Source organism: Sorex fumeus, unplaced genomic scaffold (genome assembly GCF_029834395.1).
Source record: "Sorex fumeus unplaced genomic scaffold, SorFum_2.1 ptg000047l, whole genome shotgun sequence".
Taxonomy (NCBI): Eukaryota; Metazoa; Chordata; class Mammalia; order Eulipotyphla; family Soricidae; genus Sorex; species Sorex fumeus.
The window spans coordinates 8,761,105-8,784,311 of record NW_026606104.1 but is presented as its reverse complement, the minus strand read 5'-3'; the positions used below and the strand labels follow the sequence as shown (position 1 = coordinate 8,784,311).

Here is a 23,207-nt window from a genome sequence, read left to right as displayed (position 1 = left end):
ATGGCTGATAGTAGTGGAAAAGAAAAAATAAAATGGACAACCACAATTATCATTAGCTCATCTCTTAAGGTAAAGAGGCATTGGGCCATTTGTTGATCCTTTTTAAAAAAAATTCATCCAGAGTACAGTGTACAGAGTACAGTGGTTAATACACTTGCCTTGCATACAGTTAATCCAGGTTTGATATGCAGATCTTGATCTCTTCCAGGAGTAATCCCTGAGAGCAGAGCTAGGACTCAGTCTTAGGCACTAAAAGGTATCACCGCCACCTGCCCCTCACCCCCTGCCCATAATTAAGACCAAAATAAAATTGATAGAACATTATATATTTATCTTGACTATCTTTTAAAGATAATGATTATAAACCTTACTGAACCCTCTTTTAAATCATATTTTCCTAAATATCTGAACCTTGGATTTTTTTTTTCACTTTATTTAAACAGCATGGTTTACAAAGCTGTTCATAATACAGTTGTCATGGGCACTATGTGTTCCAACACCAATCCCACCACCAGTGTGACCTTCCCTCCACCACTGTTCTGTTTTTCACCCACCTCCCAAGCCTGCCCCTTAGAAGGCACAAAATATTGCTGTTAAAATGACTAATGGAATTATTAAAAAATACTTCAGGAAAAGAAACTTGTGAAAAGTGTTATATTTTACAAAGGAGTCACTAAAGTAATTGTCTAAGAGTATACTAAGCTTTTTTATTGCTAGTTGAGCCTTCCATGGTTTTTTGGATTTGTTTGCTTGTTTGTTTTAATCTTAATTGGCTTCTATGTTACTTTCCCATATAATTTGGTGTGATCCTACTGAGATGTAAGTATTGTGGAATTGTATATGGCTGTGCACTCCAGAAACTCCAGGATCTGTAGAACTGGGTCAGAGTACACAAGCCCATGGCTGTGGGACGTGGGTATGTCTGCTGGGGCTTCCAGAAGTATGTGAGCCAGGGGAATGCCCGCCTCCAAACCTTGGAAATTTTCTGGTTTTCTTTTTTTCTAATTTGTTCTGATAGTGATGCTAAATGGGGCTTAGTAGCAGTAATGCAAATACATATACATGGTAAATTTATAGCACAGCGGTAGGGCATTTGCCTTGCGCACAGCCAGCCCAGTCGAGCCGGGTTCGATTCCTCTGCCCCTCTTGGAGAGCCTGGCAAGCTACCGAGAGTATTCAATATGCCAAACACAGTAACAAGAGGTCTCACAATGGAGACGTTACTGGGCCCGCTTGAGTGATGATGATGAAGATAAATAACAAACTTATGTGTCTAGCTTTAGGGTCATTGGGAGGAGCTATTTCTTGCAGTTTGGAGGGGAGGGAATATGAAGTTGAATGCCTGAGTCAGTCCACAAGTTTTTGGTTTGTTAGTTGGGCCACACCTGACAGTTCTCAGGGGCTATGCCTGGCTATCTGCTCAGAGGTGTTGCTTCTGGAGATACTTGAGGACCATGGAATTCTTGGGCTTTCCCCATGCAAAGCATGTGATCCTGTCCTCAAAACTAACTACCTAGCTCCAGAATGAGTTACTGGCTTGGAGTGTGTGTGTGGTGCTGAGGATCAAATCCAGATGCACTACCACTGACGCTGAGCTACATCCTTGGCCTACAACTATTTTTTTTTAACAGTTGTCACTGGGGTCATACCCAATGGCGCTTGGGACAGGAAGGTGTCTGGTTCCATATATCTAACTCAGAACTTTGCCTATATAGTGCATTTACTCTCCCACTTGAGCCATATTCCCAAACCCATAGATAACTTTTAACTCTTTGATCGACAAGGTATTTCCATTTCCCTGATATTTATCTTTCAGATACCAGCTTAGGTCTAAAATAAGGCAGCAAGAAATGTTTTCTCCATGATAAAAAGGAAAGAGAAGAATAAGATCTTTAAGATTAGCAGGAGGTGGGGGTGGGAGGTTGCTGGGGTAGAACCCAGAGCTTCACATATGCAAGACATGCACTCTACCAGTGAGCTACATCCATGGACCTTAAATAAGACTAATCCACCTTACATATCCTTTCACTGCCTCGTTGAACTGTTCTTTATCCTGTTGGCTTTATCCACTTTACTCCACAACACATGCCATTTTAAGATTGCCTTCATTTCTCACTGGAATTTTTCATGTCTAATTTTGTTATATTTCAGGATAGTGTTATTTCTTCTTAAATTTTTTGATTTTTCACTCACATGCATCAGTGTGTAAATTATTTTTATGAGAATTTAAAATTTATGTGGCAAGGACATTTATTTTTAGGTGTAAAGGAGTTTTCCTGTAAAAGTTACAGTGTCGACATTGCTCTAATGTTAATATTCTGAATTTGTGAATTACTTGGATAAAAAACAAAATCCAACTTTCTACTACTCACAGGAAACAGCTCCAGAGATAAATACTGGTTGCCTCAGTGCTTTAGTCAGAATTTAAGGATTTGTTTCCACTGGACATTGCCTGAACAATTGTTTTATGGGAAGAGTACTCCCAACCTGTCTGTACTTAGGAGACCCATGGGACCTTCCTGGCAATTATTTTTTCTTTTTTGGGTCACACCTGGCGGTGCACAGGGGTTACTCCTGGCTCTGCACTCAGGAGTTACTCCTGGCGGTGCTCAGGGGACCATATGGGATGCTGGGAATCGAACCCGGGTTGGCCGCGTGCAAGGCAAACGCCCTACCTGCTGTGCTATCTCTCCAGCCCCCATTCCTGGTAATTCTTGACCAACTATGCCAATGTTTAATTTGATAGCTTGAAGATGCCATGCTGCTCAGGCTCTGCATTGTTAGGGATTACCTGGGCTTGGAGGCTTCCAGGACTGCACTTGGTGATGCTTGGGAGACCACATGGTGCTGGAGAATAAACTGGGGTATTTGCGTGCAAGTTTGCACTGTGGATCCTCCCTTGAATTATTTCTTTATAGCACATGTAAGAGTGAGATTGTGTAGTACATATCTTTCTCCTTCTGATTTATGGTTAGCATGACTCCTTCCAGTTCCATATATATGTGTGTGTGAATACACACACACACACACACACACACACATATATATTCACACACACGTTTTTTAATTTTTTTTAAGTTTTAAAAAAATTTTATAAAGTAGTGCACAATATTTGATTATTTCATATTCAAACACCAATCCCACAACCATTACACCTTCCCACCATCATAATTTGAATGTTTCCATTCCAAACCCCAATCTCTGACCCAAAGCAGAACCAAAATAATATATTTCACTCTAAGGTTTGTTGCTTCCTACTTTGAATCCCACCAAGTGTGGACCACCATATCTTTATCCATTTGAAGTGCCACTTCATCTGTTGTTGGACACTAGAGTTGTTTCCAAGTCTTGGTTGTTGTAAATTCAATGAACATAGTTATGCATATATCTTCTCTGATTAGTGTTTTACAGTGAAATCAAAGAACTTCTGGGGATTATGAAAATTGAGACTAATTTTAAAAATTACAGATTTTGGATGATCGCACCTGTGTACACAATATAAGGAAACATAGTAGATTAATGGACAAAGGAAGGTTTAAAAGACAAAACAGTGGGCATTAACAATAAAACTGAAATGATCAGAGGGAAAGAGGATGGGAGTTATGAATCAAGGTGAAGACTAATAAATAGTACTCGGGCGGGCCCAGTAACATCTCCATCATGAGACTCATTGTTACTGTGTTTGGCATATTGAATACGTCACAGGGAGCTTGCCAGGCTCTGCCGTGTGGGCGAGATACTCTCGGTAGCTTGCCGGGCTCTCCGAGAGGGGTGGAGGAACCCGGCTCAGCCGGGCCAGCTGTGCGCAAGGCAAACGCCCTACCGCTGTGCTATTGCTCCAGCCCCAATAAATAGTACTAGGTGTTTAAATTGAGAAATAAGTATTTAAAACTTTTGGCCCAGATTTGTAGCACAGTGGGTAGGGTACTTGTACATGGACAACTTGGGTCCTATCCCTGGCACCCCATCTGGTCCCTTGAGTACCACCAGGAGTGATCCCTGAGTGCACAGCCAGGGGTGAACCCTGAGAACTGCCAGGTATGGCCCCAAACCAAACAAAACAAATTAAAAACTTATTTGTAAAAGTGAAAAGAAACAGGAAAAAGGGAAAATACAGTAACATCAACGCTTTAAAATTTTTATTATAGCTTCTATTGTAAAAACTACAACAGGTAATACTCTACAACAGTATTATTTACATGGTTTTGATTTTTTAAAAAAGTTACTATGCCATCACTTCCACAAATAAAATTGTACTATTTGTAACACAATAATATTCTTTTCATGGTTTTAATGAACAGTATTACTATACCATCACTACCAGCCAAGATTCTCCATCACCATCCCTGTGCACATTTCTAGTCTTCCTCTTACCTTTTCCCCTGTAAATCCTGTCCTGCCTCAGTTTTGTAATTAATGCCAAATGTACCATCTCATTTGATCTTGTCTATTTCTTTATTTTGTTTCTCCATATGAGAGATGAATGAGATCATCTGGTATTTGTTCCTTTTCCTCAGACTTAACATGATGCCCTCCAGTTACTTTTAAGTTACAGCAAAGTATAAAATTTCATTTTGCATTTCTGCTGTGTCTATATTTGACTCCATAGTCTATTCCATTATATCTATATGCCACAGCTTATCCATTTATTGATTGTTGAGTATTTGAGTTATTTTCATATCCTGGCTGTTGTACTTAATGCTGAAATATATGTAGGTGGGCATAAGGGTTTTTTTTTTAAATTATTTTGTGCACTTGGGATAGATACTAAGAAGTGGGATCACAGGGTCATAGGTAAACACTATTCTTAGTTTTATGAGAAGTCTCCATACTGAGTTCTATAAAGGCTGAACCAGATGACATTTCTACCAATAGTGGAAGAGGGTTGTTTTTTTTCCACAACATTCCTGACAAAAATCCCTGATTGTTTCTGGTCTTTTTGAGATGTCATTTTTAAGAAGTCTAAGTGGTTCTAAGTGGTTTTATTAAATAATTCATGAATCAGGGGCTGGAGCGACAGCACAGCGGGTAGGGCGTTTGCCTTGCATGAGGCAGACCCAGATTCGATTCCCAGCATCCCATCTTGTCCCTTAAGCACCACCAGGGGTAGTTCCTTGAGTGCAGAGCCAGGAGTAACCCCTGTGCATTGCCAGGTGTGACTCCCCCCCCACCCCGCAAAAGAAAAAGATTCATGAGTCAGACAGCAATCTCGTTTAACAAGTAAAATTATATATCATTGTTATGAGTGTGAGATAAGTCATTGCCATTTTGATTTGCATTTCCCTAACAAATGATGCTGAACACTTTTTTCATATGTCCTCTTTGGAGAAGTATCTATTGGGGGTGGGACTCCCTGTGAGACTGACATAGGTATGAGGGTTCTTTAAAGGTTTATCAGAGGGCCATGTGGTATTTGGAATCCAACTCACAATACTGAACACGCTAAGCATGTTCTCTTTCTTCCACTTGGGTTATTTCCAAGGCCTATACAGCTCTTTGGAATTTTTGCTTGTTTTTTGGTTTTGTTTTTTTGTCACCCTGTCAGTGCTCAGAAAATTGACCCTGTGCTCAGGATTCATTCTTGACAGTGCTTCAAAGGACTATATGTGGTACCAGGTATTGAATTGAGGTGATTGCAAGCAAAGAAAAGGACCTAAACCCATGTACTATATCTTTGGTCCCCTTGCAGCTCTTTTGATAAGATTTCTACCTGAAAAGGAAATTCTTTATTTGCCTGAATATAGTAAACATGCCTGTTTTAAAGTGTGTACCTGATAGCCTCACAATATGGATCCCTGTATGAGGTTATTTCTATTGCCTGTTTCCTGATAGTTCTCTTTCATGTAATGCCTCTTTTTTATTGTATGTTGGAATTTGTATTTGAAAATATGTAGAAATAATTTGAGACCTATAATTGTGTTCTGTTCCTCCATTCCTCTAAAAAGCTTTAATTTTGGCAGTCAAACCCTAATAACCTAAGTATGGCTGCCTGACTTAAGTAAATACAGTATTTGCATTTGAGTTTCAGATACACAATTTAGTGTAAGTATATTCTAAATATAGCATGGGGCATACTTAAACTACTATGTTATTTATCTGAAATTTAAATAGGTGTTCTGTGTATTTGTTAAATACGGCAGTGGAAGAGTAGCACTGCACTGTCCTCCCCTTGTTCATCGATTTGCTAGAGTGGGCCCAGTAACATCTTCATTTTTAGACTTGTTGTTACTGTGTTTGGCATATTGAATATATCACGGGTAGCTTGCCAGACTTTGTCGGCAGCTTGCCGGGCTCTCCAAGAGGGGCAGAGGAATCGACCCGGCTCGGCCAGGCTGGCTGTGTGCAAGGCAAACGTCCTACCGCTGTGCTATTGCTCCAGCTCAATGGAAGAGTAATACATCTGTTTTTGGCAGAGGGGTGGGTAGTTGGGCCACATCCAGTGGTTCTCAGAGTTACTCCTGGCTCTGCACTTAGGAATCACTCCTAGTGGACTTGGGAGAACATACAGGATGCCAGGAATCAAACCTGTGTCTGCTGCATGCAAGATAAGCACCCTAACCTGCTATACTCTCTGTCCAGCCCCCATATGTCCAAGAGCAGAGCTAGGAGTAAAGCATTGAGCACTACCAAGTGTGGTATCTACTATATATATAGATACTGTAGATAAAGTAGATACTGTATATATAGTAAATTGTATATAGTAAATAGACTTTTCTCCTCTAAATCTAAAATACTATTTAGGAGAAAGTTGAAATCATATTATTTTCTCTATTCTGTCATTCAGATGAGATCTGGTTGAGAAAGGTTGCTTCAGGGAGTTCATCTGCAAGGTGGTTGGGAGTAATTTAGTATCACCTTAATATAATTTTATGGATTGAAATGGTTTGATGCAAGCCTGTAGACCCTGTGAGAGATGTTCTACTTTTGTCAAAAGCTCTATTCAGCCTCTCATCTGCTGTTTCCTGAATTGGCAGATGCCCTCAGGGAAGAAATGGCCTAAATGCTGGACTTGCATCTTTGAAATTATGTTTAGATATTGGCTTTGTAATTTTTTAGAAGCTAGCTAGCTCTGTGATACATTCAGCACATTTTTAGAATTGTCTAGCTAATCTCGTTGTCAGTAGGTGCACTACCTAAATTACTTAGTCTGCCATTGCTGGAAATACTGCCAAAATTTAAAACTACGGAAAAAGCTCATAGTAAAAGACAGTTAAACTGTATGTCAGGATCTGTTTTAGTGACACACAATACTTTTTAATATGAGACACATATTTAATATGTAACTCCAGCCTGGGTAGTTAAATTTTAAGTGTTCTGAGGCAGAATATTAAATTGAATATAGCTAATGCATTTGTATCTACATGAAACTTAATAATCTTGAATTTTAACCAATCAAGAAACACTCCTTGTTTTTGTTTTTTTTGTTGGGCCATACCTGGAGGGACTCAATGTTTTACTTCTGGCTCTGCTCTTAGGGATCACTCCTGACGGGGCTTGGGGGACCATATGTAGAACCTGGGTTGGCTGGGTGCAAAGCAAGCACCCTGCTTACTGTACTATTGCTCCAGCCCCAGGAAACACTCTTAACTGCTTAAAAGTTAGTATCTTGGGGCCAGAGCAATGCCAGGAGTAATTTCTGAGTGCAGAGCCAGGAGTAACCCCTGAGCATCTCTGGGCAGAGCCAAGAGTAACACCTAACATTGCCAGGTGTGGCCCAAAACAAAAACCTCAAAAAGTTAGTGTCCTGAGTTATATGATGAAATTGCTCATGTGATAAGGAAATACAGCACTTAAATCAACTTTCCTTTCATTATCTTCATATATGTTTTCTATCTTTATATATGTTCTCTATCTAGATTAAGACATTTTGGAAATATACTAAAAGTAACTATAATATGAAGCAAATGAATTAGAGAATTAGAATGGTCTCCTGTGCAGTATCGTATGTGTCTGGCATTTTATGATTTTCTCAGCTGTCATAGAAACCCATAATTCCAACTTCCAGATATGGATCACTTCCCCCAGGATCTATCTCTAATTATTTTTTAAAAGGAAGTTTGTATTTACTCAGGCTCTTATCATTTTGTTCTTTAATAGTGTCCTAATTTCTGTTTGTAAGTTATATAAATCTATTTACAGCTCATTTTTCAAATCTAAGATTAATAATAGAACTATATGTTTTTCTTTAATTATAGAGAACACATTCTTTTGATGATCAACCATTTAAATAGTCTCATTACAAAAATTATTTTTATTGCCTTTTAAAAAACCTAATGCATGTGTTAACTATGTATTTCTGAATTCTTTTTTTAAAGAATTATGAGGTTGCAACTGCCTTAGAAAATCGAGGCCACAAAGTTCGATATTCAGATTCAGTCGAAAAAGGATCAGTTATATTTTCTCTTTCTGGTACAGTATATTAGTTTTAAGTTTCTTAAAAAGCATATGGGTATTGGGCTGGAGAGGGTACAGGAGGTAAGTCATGTCTTTTGCATGTGGTTGTATAGCTTTGAACCCAGAACTGCATATGGTTCGCGAGCACTGCCAGAAGTAATCACTTAGCACAGAGCCAGAAGTGTGCCACTATGTATCTCTACACAGACACACACATACACGCATGTATGCATATATATATATATAACTGATTTTAAATTTATTAAATTTAATATTTAGTAACCAAGTAATAAGATTTTGGTGGCGATCTTTTGGGAGAGAGAAAGGTATGAAACTTCATTACTGCTGCAAAAGCAGTATATATGATTAATTAAAAAATGTAGTCCATTCTAGTTTACAGATGCTGAAATAGAACAGAATTGGTGAGATCTGGTAGACAATGATAAAAATTGCTTCCATTGGAACTACAATGAAAATATAACCAAACTACTTCCTTGAGGATCAATACTTTGACATTAAAATATTGCTTATATTAACAGAGTACAACACTACAATATTCATTGGTTAATGTCCATAAGGGACACAGAATATTTTTATAATTTTGTACGAGGGTTTGCTGGAGATAGCATATATAAAACTAAAAGAACCATATGTTCACAAATAATGTTCCTGAAATCTTTAAACTCACTATGGTAAGTCATGGACAAAATAAATAATTCGATTAAGAATGTGAGGACGAGGACATGGGAAGTAGCCAACTCTACCTGTGCTTGGGAAAGACAGACATGACTGAAGAGACCTATATGAAGGATTTTTATCAGGAGGCTTGCAGATAGTCTAGCAGAGATCTTGGAAGAAACAGCACTTTCAAAATCTGAAAATAGACTTCCAGGTTGCAAGTGGTTCAATGTTAACTCTTCATTGTGGTTTAAGAGACCCCCTCAAACATTTTTTGTGAATACCTACTATGTGCTTTGGCCACTTTATTTACTAAGTGTATTGATTTATATTTTATGTTCTATCAGAAAGTTCTGCAAGGAGTTATTGAAGGCTTAAATCTATCTTTAGTTATTTCCAACTTACATATTATTATAATATGGAAAATTAACTTTGAAAATACAGAATAGGAGCTGGAGCAATAGCACAGCGGGTAGGTAATTTGCCTTGTATGCAGCCGATCCGGGTTTGATTCCCAGCATCCCATATGATCCCCCCAAGCACCGCCAGGAGTAATTCCTGAGTTGCAGAGCCAGGAGTAACCCCTGTGCATCAGAGGGTGTGACCCAAAAAGAAAAAAAAAAAAAGACCTCTTTGGGGCTGGAGCTATAGCACAGCAGGTAGGGCATTTGCCTTGCATGGAGCCGACCTGGGTTCAATTCCCAGCATCCCATATGGTCCCCTGAGCACCGCCAGGAGTAGTTCCTGAGTGCAGAGCTAGGAGTAACCCCTGAGCATTGTTGCCGGGTGTGAACCAAAAAGCAAAAAAAAAAAAAAAAAAAAAGAAAAGAAAAAGAAAAAGAAAATACAGAATAGCTCAAAGGGCTGGAGTGCAAGTCTTCCATGTGCTAAGTCCCAAATTTGACCTCTGGTACCTGCCCCAGTAACTTTTATTATATAAATACATGGATATTATTTGCAATATTAATATTTAATGGTATGATTAATATGTAAGAATAATAACTATATTTGTTCATCAGAACTATAATTAGGCGTATATTTACCTGGAAAAAATACTTATTCATGCAAAATCATTTTTTGATATTTAGTAATATATATAGTTACCCCTTTATACATATCACTTCAGAGAACTATTTTGACATTGATGACTATATTTGTAGCTATTTTTTCTAAAACCAGCAAAATCACTGAGTTTAAAATATTTTGAGATGTATTTTCATTTTACAATTCACTTTTCCTAGGAGTTGCATTTTTATTGATGGATACTAAAGAATGTTTTACATTAGCTGAAGAAATATATCTAGCCCAAACTGAGAAGTTTATTAACATTCACCAAAATAGTTTTTTGGTTCTGTCTGCCTCACTCCATGGACCTGAGGAATGGAAACTGATGTTCAGGATTCAGCAGAGGTATGGGAGAATAACATTATAGACGTATTTTTCTTAAATTATATTTTTATTTGAGCTCTGAATTCTTTAGGGAGGTGACCTTTGTTTTGCCAGAGATAAAATTTGGCATGTGAATATGTCATAATAAAATGCAAGCCAAAGGCTAATCCGAATCATGGTGGCAAATGGTATATTAAGAGGTTCTTTTCTAGTTTTTCAAAATAATAGATCTAAGTTGTATGATTTAACTTATGAATATTTTTACAGATTCCTGGGTAGGAACTTACGGATACTTCCAGTACATAACACAGTAAATGCCATTAATCTTATGTGCACTATAGCTAAGGTAAGTTAACTGTCACTGTCCTCCTGTTGTTCATCGATTTGCTCGAGCAGGCCCAGTAACGTCTCCATTTTGAGACTTGTTACTATGTTTGGCATACTGAATACGTCACGGGTAGCTTGCCAGGCTTTGCCGTGTGGGCAAGGTACTCTTGGTAGCTTGCCGGGCTCTCCGAGAGGGGCAGAGGAATCGAACCCGGCTCGTCCGGGCTGGCTGTGCGCAAGGCGAATGCCCTATCGCCGTGCTATTGCTCCAGCCCAAGGTGAGTTATTTGAGGGAAATAACGTATTTATATACAGTGTAAGATTATTTTTTTTGTTTTGTTTTTGGGCCACACCCAGCTGTGCCCAGGGCTTACTCCAGGGACCACCTGGGGTGCCAGAAGTCAGACCTGAGTAGGCTATGTGCAAGGTAAGTTCAAGTGCCTTATGCACTCTACTGTCACTGCACTCTACTGTCACTCCAGCCTCACACTGTAATATTTTTTTGTTTGTATTTTGGCCACGCCCGCTTTGTTCAGGAGAGGTTATGCCTGGTGAGCTCAGGGAAGCATATGGGGTGCCAGGGACTCAACCCGTGTGCTGTGCGCTATGTGCAAGGCAAGTGCCCTACCCACTATATTATCTTCTGGCCATATCAGTGTTTAAGGGTTGGTTAGACTTGACTTAGATTTAAAGATCCACACCCTTTTTATGGATGACAATTGACAAATACTTTGCTTTAATTGCTGTTTGGGTATACAATTCATTCTGAAGCCTGAACTCAGCCTCTGAAGTCATCTTCATTCACTCTCTATAGCTACTATTAAAAATGACTCTTCTTGAGCCAAAAGTGAATTCAGTTCTATATACATTATGTTGAAGGCTCAAAAGGTTACTTAAATCTTCCTGCAAAGACTAAAGCAGTGTTTCTCCTTCTAACAGCAGTGCTCCACTTCTGACCTTTCCTTTCTGTGGCCTTCCTGTCTTATCTGGTGGCCCTGGTCTGGTGCTGTAGCCCTCATTTATGTAATTTTTACCTGTGGTCTTGGCGGAGAAATGCTTTTTAAAGTGTATATACTGACCGACTGTAGTTGTGAACTGCCAAAGTATAGGCATACTGTTTTATAGAAGGTTCTTCATCAATTGTTCACCTTTTTATGCTTGACCTATGTGTGCCAACTTCCCGCAGCAGAGAGAAGTATTCTTAATTCTGCACTTGGAAAAAAATTCCATTGAAGCAATTGTTATGGTATATGGATCTTCAGTTTGTGCATGTGAAATTGGGCTGGAGCGAGAGCACAGCGGGTAGGGCATTTGCCTTACACACGGACGACCCGGGTTCAATTCCTCTCAGAGACCCCGGCAAGCTGCCAAGAGTATCCCGCCCGCATGGCAGAGCCTGGCAAGCTCCCCATGGCATATTCAATATGCCAAAAACAGTAACAAGTCTCACAATGGAGACTTACTGGTGCCGCTCGAGCAAAATGATGAACAACGGGAGGACAGTGTTACAGTGCTACCATTTGAAATTAGGTAAAGACAGAAATAATGTATTTTCCTATTATTCTAAAAACTTGGGCATTCCTCTACTAACTCACACTCTAATCCCATTTAGTATCTAGAACCAAGAAAGATACTTAGAATTTTTTGAATAAAGAAAAGCTACAGGGCTGGGGCGAGAGTAGAGCGAGTAGGGCATTTGCCTCGTATGCAGCTGACCTGGGTTCAATCCCTAGCATCCCAAAGCATTCCAGGAGTAATTCCTGAATATAGAGCCAGGAGTAACCCCTGAGCACCACTGGGTGTGCCCTACCCCCAGAAAAAAAGAAAAGCTAGATTGCTGATGTGATCTCCTAAAAATAACTTTATTTCTGTGAATACTGTTCCACGTTTCAATTTTCTTCCAGATCACCTCCAAACAATTTATAGATACCATCTGCTACAGAATGTCAACAACCAAAGCATATATCATTGAGCAAAGTCCTGTTTGGAAAACACTTCAAAAGCTAAAACTGAGTAGTGAGTCATTTAATCCAAATTAGGATATCAATTACAAATGTTCTTTTAGGATACTGAAATGGTTAAGTAAGTTAAATTATAATGTTCAAATATAAAGGATTTTTAAAAATCTATAGTAAAATGTATACAATTAAAAGTGGTTTTTATTTTCAGGATTTTTCTGGGTGATTTCTTCTGAAATTGGTACATACATAATAAAACTCAGCACAATTTCTTAATGATGCAAATTATGTTGACTTACTAGGATGGACTGACTTACTAGCAAATAAAAATACAGCATTTTCTAATTAGGCCCTTCAATGAAAGGAAAAGTCATATATATTGTTTAGGTTTTCCACAGGGGCAGCTAGTATTTATGATTTTTGCAGATGTTTTCATACTGATTTTTTTTGGGGGGGAGGGGGAGTCACACTGGCGATGTTCAGGGGTTACTCCTGGCTCTGCACTCAGGAATTACTCCCTGGCAGTGCTGGGGGACCACATGGGATATCAGGTTGGCCATATACAAGGCAAGCCCCCCTTCTGTTGTACTATAGTTCTGGTCCAATGCTTTCATATTGTAACTGTAGTTGAAGATGCAGGGCTAAAATTCTGCCCCCTATGACTCCTGAGGCAGGGAGGAAGAAGAGGGAAATTATTAGTTTGGAATTTTATCAGTAATATTTAAACTACATATAGGGACACTGTTTACCATACAGATAACTTCTGAAAACCAAAGACTACTACTGATCCTAGTGTGTCAATAGAGAAACTGATGAAAAAAGTTACATTGATTTTTCTAGCAAGAATAGGAAAACAAATCATAAAAGGTTTCAAATGATTTATAATGAAAAAAAAAACACTATTTTACTAGTTTTTATTTACGGGGAGTGGCGCTTTCATTTAAGCCCAGTATTTTCTTCAGAGGTGGATTTTGCTTTTATTTCAATGAGTTCTTCTACTCGAGCCAGAACGCTTTCGATCAAATCAAATGTGTATAGAGCTGAATGCAGAACCTACAGTGCCAAGAAAATTTGGTATTAATAACACTGCTTTTAGGGAAAAAACCCAAAAGTCAGCTGGATATAGTTTAAGAAAAACTGACTTCTACCTTAAGCTGCATTTCAGGAGGCATATTAGGGATCTCTTCTCCACCCACAGTTACAGAGCAAAGATTTTTACACTCCTGAACTTCTAAAAAAAGAAGAAAGATTATTATACATAAACATTAAAACAACTTAGATTTCAAAAGCAATTTTTTTTGTTTGTTTTTGTTTTGGGACACACCAAGCAGTTCTCAGGGCTTATTCCTGACTCTGTATTCAGGGATAAACTTGGTGGGGCTCAGGGTACCATATGCAGGGCTGGAAACTGAATCTGGGTCAACCACATACAAAGCAAGTTCCCTACTCACTGTACTATCGCTCTGACACCTTCAATAAAGTTTAAGCTACTTTTTTCATTAACTATGATAAAAGGTACCAGTTCTTAAATCAAGCTATAAGAAAAACAAAACTATTAAAATTTTGAATATGAAAATATGTAATTCATCTTTTAGGTAACATTTTGGCATATATAGCATAAATTAAAATTTATAAGCTTCTCTCACTATATACTCAAAGACAATAAAATTTCTAGCAATGCCTACAGAAACCACATCAGAGCTACATGGGAATACATTATAAGATTACCATTGTAGAACTGCTGATTTTATTTTTTAATTTATTTTTTTTTGCTTTTTGGGTCTCACCCAGCAATGCTCAGGGGTTACTCCTGGCTCTGCACTCAGGAATTACTCCTGGCGGTGCTCAGGGGACAATATGGGATGCTGGGAACCGAACCCGGGTTCGTATGCAAGGCAAATGCCCTACCCGCTGTGCTATCACTCCAGCCCCTAGAACTGCTGATTTTAAAAGCTTATTTTAAAAATTATTTCTAGATCTAAGATTCTTTTTGCTATTTATATATATTTACTTGAGGCTAACAGAATGGCTATAGAGACCAGCAATACCAAAGGAACCTGGTTCAGTTTGGTTTAATTCTTTGGTAATCCAATTTCAGTGTTAATTATTAATTAGCTAACAGATCTGCTAAAATAATTTTCATAATTATAAATAAAGTAACTTGGTAATCATGAATCCTTAGCCCTACACCAGCAGTGATTCCCTGAGTACAGAGCCACATGTAAGCCCTGAGCAAGGCCAGGTATTGTCCCAAACCCAAAAAATTAACGAATTGTAAATTCATGAAGTCCTTTATTTTGAATTCAAGTTCTGAAATTTGACTAATTTTCGAACTAACTGAAAAAGAACCTGCACATTACTAACCTTGGTTATTTTCTTGGCTGTTTTTAATTTCTGCTTCATAATGTGCTTTTGACATATTTAGTCCTGTATGGAGTGGCTTTAAGAAGTTATTTTCAATTTTTCCAAGTTCTGTCCATAATCCAGTCTGTTCAGAAAAATTAATGAAAAAATTATCTGTTATCTGGTTCAATATTTACTGGTTACCAACTATTTCTAAACATATGTTGCATGTTAAGGAAACAAAAATGAGTAAGACATGACATGATTCTTGCCTTTCCAGGTAGAGGTTACTTTTTAATAACACATTTATAACAAAATCTAGTTTCTTTTTTTTTTTTTTTTTGTATTTGAAGCATTGCCGGTGGTGCTCAGAGTTTAGGCCTCTGACTCTGTGCTCTTTGATCACTCTTGGTGAATGCTTGGAGGATATGGAGTACCGGAGATTTTAACCAGCTGCATACAAGGCAAGCACCTTGCCTCTGTAGTATCTCTCCAGCCAAAAATGGAAATATGTTATAGAAATAACAAAGCAAAACTGTGTCAGGAGCTCTTCTTCAAATGTTCAGTAATGAGCATACTGACCAAAATACAAGTTTGATTAATTTGCTTTTATTGGTACTGAAATATACCAATACCAATAGGAAAGATACCCCTGGAGAGATAGCACAGGGATTAAGGCACTTGCCTTGCAAACAGCTGATTATGGCCCATAAATCAAATATATGTATACATTTCCATTTTAAATTTTATTGATCCAGTGTTTCCAATTCAGTAAACATAGCTAACTATAAATAAATTTAAATACAAAGTATAAACATATTGCTTTGTAAATATCACATATAAATTTAAAGTATTACAATTTCTAAGAGACCTCATCAAGAAGTATCATAATATTTATATTCAGATGTTTTACAGTGTAGATCCTCTTGGATACATTAAACAGTGTATGCATGTAATACTAGGAGTTGAACCAAAAGAACATGAACTTTACCACTGAGCTACATACCATGCTAAAACATACTTTTCAAATTATTTAATAGATGTAAATACCATCTGCATTATATTCATAGGTGCTACAAAAATTTTCCAGCCCCATGTGAACAACTTTTATATTTCCCAAATGACAGTAGTTATATACACTGTCAATATTTAACATTTATTAGGGGCTTTTAATTCATACATGTTTAATGTGTCTCTATTGTAGATATCTTAAGCTTTCAACTTTCAATTACAAGAAAACTGAATTATCTTTAATAGGTATTTAACTTTTGGTGAAACTGTCTTTTAAATTTTAAGTGTTCCAAACTAAGGGCAAGTGAGTGGATAGGATGTGACATAGGGACATGGGAGGGGGCATCTTGAACTTTAGTAGTGATTCAGTGATATAACTTCACCAGCTCTGCATATGATCATTTCAGCACTGCCAGGAACAACTCTGTGCCAGGTCCTTAAGCACAGAGCTGGGAGTAGCTCTTCAGGACCACTGGTTGTAGCCCAAAACAAAACAGGTCACATGTGGCCAGAGGTACTCAACTGCACAACTCTAAGATGTTAATTGTGGAGTCAGAGAGAGAACTCAAAGGGCTAGAGTGCATGTTCTGCATATACAGGAGTTTGAATCCTGGCATTGGTGGGCCCCCAAACACAAAACACACCTGAACACTGCTAGGTGTGGCCCCTCTCAAAAAAAGAAAAAAACCTTTAGCTGTTCTTAATGCAGTAATTTATTTAGAAACAGTCCATAATAATAAAATTCATTAAACCAAGTGCCAAATTACGCTGAAAAAAATTTGTCACACATTTTGTTCAGCAAAGTTCCACAAATTTTTCATGTGAACAACTATTACATTTTTAGAAGTATGTAGGAGTGAAACAGCTGGGAAATAAGAGTATTTTATTTTCTGACTTTAAGGGCAGGCAGCTATCAAGCGGGAGAACATGTGCAAGGCCCTATATTCATGACCCTAATCCTGGTACCATATGCCACTTCCTTCCCCTATAATAAACAAAAACAAATTAATGGTAAAATCAGTGTACTATTTCTTTCATATTTAATTTCTAGAAAAAATATTTCTTAAGTGATAATGATTAAAATTAGAAACAATTACATGTTCAATTTTAATTTCATACTCACTAATGGAATAGATCTAAAAATCTTTTCAGTTTTTGTTACTGTTGCTCAGTCCAGGATCAAAACCGAAGCCTCACTTATGTAAGGCATGCATTCTACCACTGAGCCACATCTCTGGCCCAAATCTTTCTGGTTTTAAAGCATAACTATTCATTTTAAAATTCACTGTATCCTGTCTCACAAAAGAAGAAAGTTTTCTGTCACAAATAACCAGAACAGATGGGAACTCTACAATGACATAATCAGCTGTAATAAAGATATGAAAAAAAACAAATGAAGAGGAAGCAGATGGACCTCTTTTAGAAAGGTCTGCTAGAACATTCTAAGATGAAGAAAAGAACATAATCAGCTTGTAAGATTACCTTCTTATTTAATGGATTAAAAAAAATTGTTTTCATCTGGAGCATTGCCTGAGGGTATTTCCTGGTGGCCCCAGGCACTGTTGGTCCTTAAACTCTGAACTGCCCAGTTCAGTTGGTTGAGTATCCACCGTGAATGGCCCCTGGGGCGCTCTGAGACTACCTGTGAGCATCTTCCCTCTCCCCCTCCCACCAATAAATAATAAAATGTTTCTTAGGAATCAGATATTCCAAAGTACTGACATGCAAGTAAGAATTATCATCCCAGGAAAATAAGCAATAAAACTCAATCTGAAATGGCAACCTGACATCTCTAGGACAGTTTAGTAAGTCTGTTCATTGTGAAGGAATTTCTCCCAGTGCTCTTACGTTAGGCCATATGTTTAAATGAGAGGCAAATCTGTCTCTGGGTTAATCAACAAATGACAGCTTCTGAAATAGAATGTTAATTAAAGGGAATGTTGATTAAAGGAGAAATAAAATGATACTCTAGTAATGCTGAATTATGGATCCCTTTGTACGAAAGGACTCCTAAAAGTACTTATTTCTCAAAGTAATAGGTGTTGAGAGAGTGGTTATATGAAAAGCTGAAAAGAAATCAGGTTTATAGGAAAATTAAATAAACAGAATCATTTCAATACAAGTGATTCATAAATGAATAATCCTTTCTTTTCCTGCTATTTTGGGTTACTGTCAACTGGCTTATTCTTTTCATAAGTCATTTTCCTCCTGTCTCTATGTCTTCATGTCTCTATCTCAGCGTAAGTTAGAGGCACTTTCTCCCACACTTGTGTTTCATCTCACTTTTCCTGAACCTTGAATCTCCAGCTCTGCTGGTAAAAGTTGACTTTTTCTCTTTTTTTCTTTTAGGGGCCACACTGGGTACTGCATAGGCATGCTTGGCCTAGTGGTGATCCCAGGCTTACATCCAGTGTTGTGCTGGGGAAGAATGAGGGGGCTGGCGACAGGGTTATGTCCAGTGGTGGTGTGGGGAGGGTATGTGCTGTCAGGAACTGAATTGCTCATGCTAGGTACATCTCCCAACTAAAGCTATCTCCTCAGTCCCAATTTTATTTAAATTAATATTTTTGGTTGTACTGGGGATCAAACTCAGATCTTCAAGCATGCAAAGCTTACACTTCATGTTCTCTGTTATTGGTAGGATTCCTTAAATTCTGAATTATAGTAATTTTGGGGAGTCATACCCAGCGATGGTCAGGGATTAGTCCTGGTTCTGCACTCAGGAATTATTCCTTGTGTGCTGCTGGAGACCATATGGGATGCTGGGGATTGAAACCAGGTTAGACGAGTGCAGGGCACTGAATGCGAGGCAAATGCCCTACTTATGATGCTATCACTCCAGCCCCAACAATCACAGTAATTCTGTAATCATAGTGCGTAGGTCATAATTATTCCTCACCTTCTGATTATATAACCATGTCTTTCACATCTACTTGCTTTTACCCATTATTTTTCCTAAATTGTGATTTTTAAATTGTTTTTGTGAACATCAAGTCTATTATAATACACTGCATTTTTGGGTGAAGCAGTCAGATTTTAAGTCACTACACTTTATGACGTTTGGATGAGTTCATTAATATTAGAGCATTCATTTCAATCATCTTTTTGTGTGTATATAATCTGTACTTTTTTTTTTGAATCACCATGAGATAGTTACAAAACTTTCATGATTGAGTTTCAATCATACAATGATCAAATACCCATCCCTCCACGAGTGTATATTTGTCATCATCAATACCATCAATGTCTCCAGTATCCCTCCTGTCACCCCTACCCCCACCTCTATGGCAGGCACTTTCCTTCTTACTCTCTACTCTGGGGCATTATGGTTTATAATACAGATACTGAGAGGCCATCATGTTCGGTCCTTTGTCTACTTTCAGCACACATCTCCCATCCCGAGTGATCCTTCCGTCCACCATTTTATTTTAACACTACTAATGATTTTAAAGTTTAATAAATTAAAATGGGAGATCCAAATTGTTTTAAGCATTATCATCCAACTTCTCAAGATTTAAATGGAGTGCTCAGATAAAAACTTATCAAAGTATTACATCTGAATAATTACACTATAAAGTCAATCAACCAAGATGTGCTTTTGAGAAATACACTTTTCAGAAATAAAATTTTTTAAGTTGGTTAAACTTCTAATACAGGAATCAGGGTCATATATTTTCCCCCATCTCTTGGGTAAGTTGGTTCTAAGGGGCGGAGGGCTGGAGATTACATGAATGGGATAGTCAGGGTTAAGACATTATAGAACTAATTAGTGTCTGATATTGTAGCTTAGGCTACTTTTCAGTTGGGTGCCAGCTCTCAAGTTACTGCTTTTCTTTCTATTAACCACAGATATTAATGATGCCTATTCTTTCCCTTTCCATTAAGTCACCAATTATTCTGGTAATGGGGATGAGGGTGGTGAAGATTTGTTAAGGCTGATAGTGATAAGCAGTAAACACTCTGGGCCTTACCACATTTTTCCTTCCCAACAAGGCAAATTCTTTTCTTGAAGGAGGGGCTGTGAAATTTACAGGTAAAAAGAGAAATACAGTGGGTAAGGCACTTGCCTTACACACACCTGACCCATATCGTCTCCACAGAACACTGCCAGGACTAATTCCTGACTACAGAGCCAGGAATCACTCTTGAACAATCTCCAGGTATGACCCAAAACTGAGAGGGGACAAAAAACTTTACACGCAAACTGAAATTTTTTTTCCTAAAATTTTACTGTAACCAAAACTGGTTGATGCCTGGTTAGAGCAGTATATTTCCATTAAGGAAGGGGAAAAAGTACCAGAGGATGGCACTTTCAATTCTATTATAGTTTCCTCTCAGTAGTAGTAATAAGCTGTTGCTTACTTCAGATACCAAAGCTGTAAGATTTTAGGTAGACCCTTTACCTTCCGACCCACATCACAAATCTTCACCACTCCCATCCATCCATCACTGACATAGTGATCCCTTCTCTATCCCAGCTGCCTTCTCCCCCAGTACATGAGGCAGGCTTCCAAACCATGGAACACTGCTCCAAGGTAATTTGTGATTTTAATATGTAAAATAAGAATAGGATCAAAGGAAACAATGTAAGATTGCAAAATATTAAAAAAAAAAGTAGTTAATGTGTGCAAGTTTTTTCTTTAGAATTAACATGTAGCATGTATACGTATATACATGTATATGTATACATCTATATGCCTACCACAATTCTATATTGAGGGTCTCATTTAAACTGTTTTTCTCCAAGATTTTGTGCTGGACAGAACAGGAGATAAGGTACTTATCTTGCTGGTGGCTGACTGGTTCAATCCCAGCCACCACTTATGAATTCCCCTGGGCACTGCCTGAGCACAGAGAAAAGTATAGCTCTTGAATACTGCTGAGTTACTGCTTTTCTTTCTATTAACCACCAAATCAAAAAATGAAATGGATATGGCTTCAGGTGATATTCCTCAATATTGTAGCTTGTAGAAGTCCTGCAATATTACTTCATAAATAAAGTCATACAAATTTTACGTGAAAGGGGAAACAAAACTGGGTCTTAATTCCTTTTTATGTCGGGGAGGGGGCTTCCAAGGGGTGCTCAGGAGGCCAGGGCCCCTCCTGGTGATTCCTGGCCAACAAGGCCAGCAAATCAGTAATATAAGGAATGAGGATTTGGTGCTGCCCAGACTCTACAATCTGGATCACTGAGGCTACCCCTGCAAATCTCAGGAGCCTCCAGGCTGCATCTTCTGGTGCTTGGGGGACCATATGGTACTAAGATTCAAAATAGGATGCACCGACAGGCCAGGCATGTGCCTTAACCCCTGCACTAACTCTCCAGATGTCTCTGTAGTATACTGTGCTCTACAACTTAAATAGATCTATTCTTCTTAATAAAAAAGATTCTTTTTTTTTTTAACTTGTCAGGAAAATCACTAGATGTGGTCTTTCCTAGTTACTAAAAAAAAAAGTGAAAACTCATACCTCATCTTTTTTTTTTTTTTAGACTTACAAATTTTATGCTTGGGTTTCAGTTATACAATGATCAAGTGCCCATCCCTCCACCAGTGCCCGTCATCCATCACCACGGGTCCCAGCATCCCCCCTACCCCCCATCCCCCCCGTCCCATCCTGCCTCTGTGACAGGGTATTCCCCCTTGTTCTCTCTCTCTTCTTTTGGGTACTGTGTTTTGCAAGAGAGCCATTGAGTGGCAATCATGTTTGGTCTATAGACTACTTTTAGCATGCTTTTCCCACTCTGGGAGGGTCCTCACAACACCCTTTATTTGGTGCTCTCTTCTCTATCTGAGCTTCCTTTTCACCTAGCACGTGTGGCTGGCCTTCCAGTCACTTAATCACTTAATCACTTAACTTCCCGTTAGTCGTCGATTTGCTCGAGCGGGCGCCAGTAACGTCTCCATTTGTCCCTGTCGCGTGCTAGTGTAGCCCAATGGCATCTGTTCGCTCCGGGAACATGAAGGGCCTCAAACCGATCGTTCATGATCTTCACGAAGAAGTCTGACCATCTGGTAGGTGGGCGACCACGCGGTCTTTTGACATCCCGTGGAATCCAGTCGGTAACAGCTCTAGTCCAGCAGTCATCTCTAAATCTCATTACGTGACCAGCCCATCTGATTTTCTACATCTTGGCAAATGAGACAGCGTCCCTGATTCTTGATCATCGACGGAGGTCGGAAATCCGGATTCTTTCTCTCATTTGAGTGAAAAGTGATATTCCAAGCATAGCTCTTTCAATTTCTCTTTGGGAGACCCGAATAGCGTTCTCGTCCTGTTTGCGTAGGGCCCAGGTCTCTGAGGCGTATGTTAATGCAGGAAGAACAGTGGAATCAAAGAGATGTGCCTGGAGCTGGAGGTTTTTCGTTCTCTTAGCTATTTCTTCGACGCTCTTGAAGGCGTTCCAAGCCGCTCTCTTCCTCCTGCGCAGCTCGGGTGCCAGGTCATTTGTCATGTTGACTTCTCAACCTAGGTACACATAGCTGTTGCATTCGGAGATGGTCGTTCCATTGAGAGCGAATGGAGCGTCAGGAACAAGGCTGTTTCTCATAAACATTGTCTTCGTAAGATTCAGCTGTAGTCCTACCTTTCCACACTCACGGTCAAAGTCGGCCAGCATTTGTGCCGCTTGGCTGATGTTTGGTGTTATTAAAACAATGTCATCAGCAAAGCGGAGGTGGTGTAGTTGCCGACGGTCCTTCCAGTCATGGAGCAAAATTCCTGGTACTAATCTCAGCCATTCCTGGGTGTTAGTCTCCCTTTTTGTTGCTTTATGTTCCCAGATGAATGCAATCTCTCTGTGTCTATCCCGCTCTTTCTGACTCATTTCGCTTAACATGATACTGTCCATGTCATACCTTATCTTAATTTATGTCCCTGAAGCCTCAGAGCCTTCACCGCTACAGAATTTCTCTTGTTTCTATTTTTTTGTTTTGGAGCCACACTCAGCAGTACTCAGGGCTTACTCTTAGCTCTCTGCTCTAGGATCACTCCTGGCAGGACTCAGGAGACCATATGGAGTGCCAGGGATTGAACCAGGTCACTCAAGGCAAACACCTTAACCATTATACCCTCTCTTTGGCCCCTCATTTTTATTTTTATCACAAG

General features: G+C 38.8%; 2 protein-coding genes across 2 annotated transcripts in view; one reads left to right on the top strand and one right to left on the bottom strand.

The window, feature by feature from the left end:
• Positions 1-12,827, top strand: CUNH1orf146 (chromosome unknown C1orf146 homolog). Its single transcript, XM_056123338.1, has 5 exons — positions 1-69; positions 8,316-8,409; positions 10,314-10,482; positions 10,729-10,807; positions 12,693-12,827. The coding sequence occupies exons 1-5, from the start codon at positions 1-3 to the stop codon at positions 12,825-12,827; spliced, it is 546 nt and encodes a 181-aa protein (XP_055979313.1).
• Positions 12,828-13,643: 816 nt separating this feature from the next.
• GLMN (glomulin, FKBP associated protein) overlaps positions 13,644-23,207 on the bottom strand; it is a 44,797-nt gene continuing 35,233 nt past the window's right edge. Inside the window, exons 17-19 of the mRNA XM_056123122.1 lie at positions 15,111-15,234; positions 13,895-13,977; positions 13,644-13,799 (exon numbers count right to left, since the gene is read on the bottom strand). Coding sequence (XP_055979097.1) covers positions 13,683-13,799; positions 13,895-13,977; positions 15,111-15,234 — 324 coding nt within the window. The 3' untranslated portion in view covers positions 13,644-13,682. The remainder of the gene's footprint in view (positions 13,800-13,894; positions 13,978-15,110; positions 15,235-23,207) is intronic.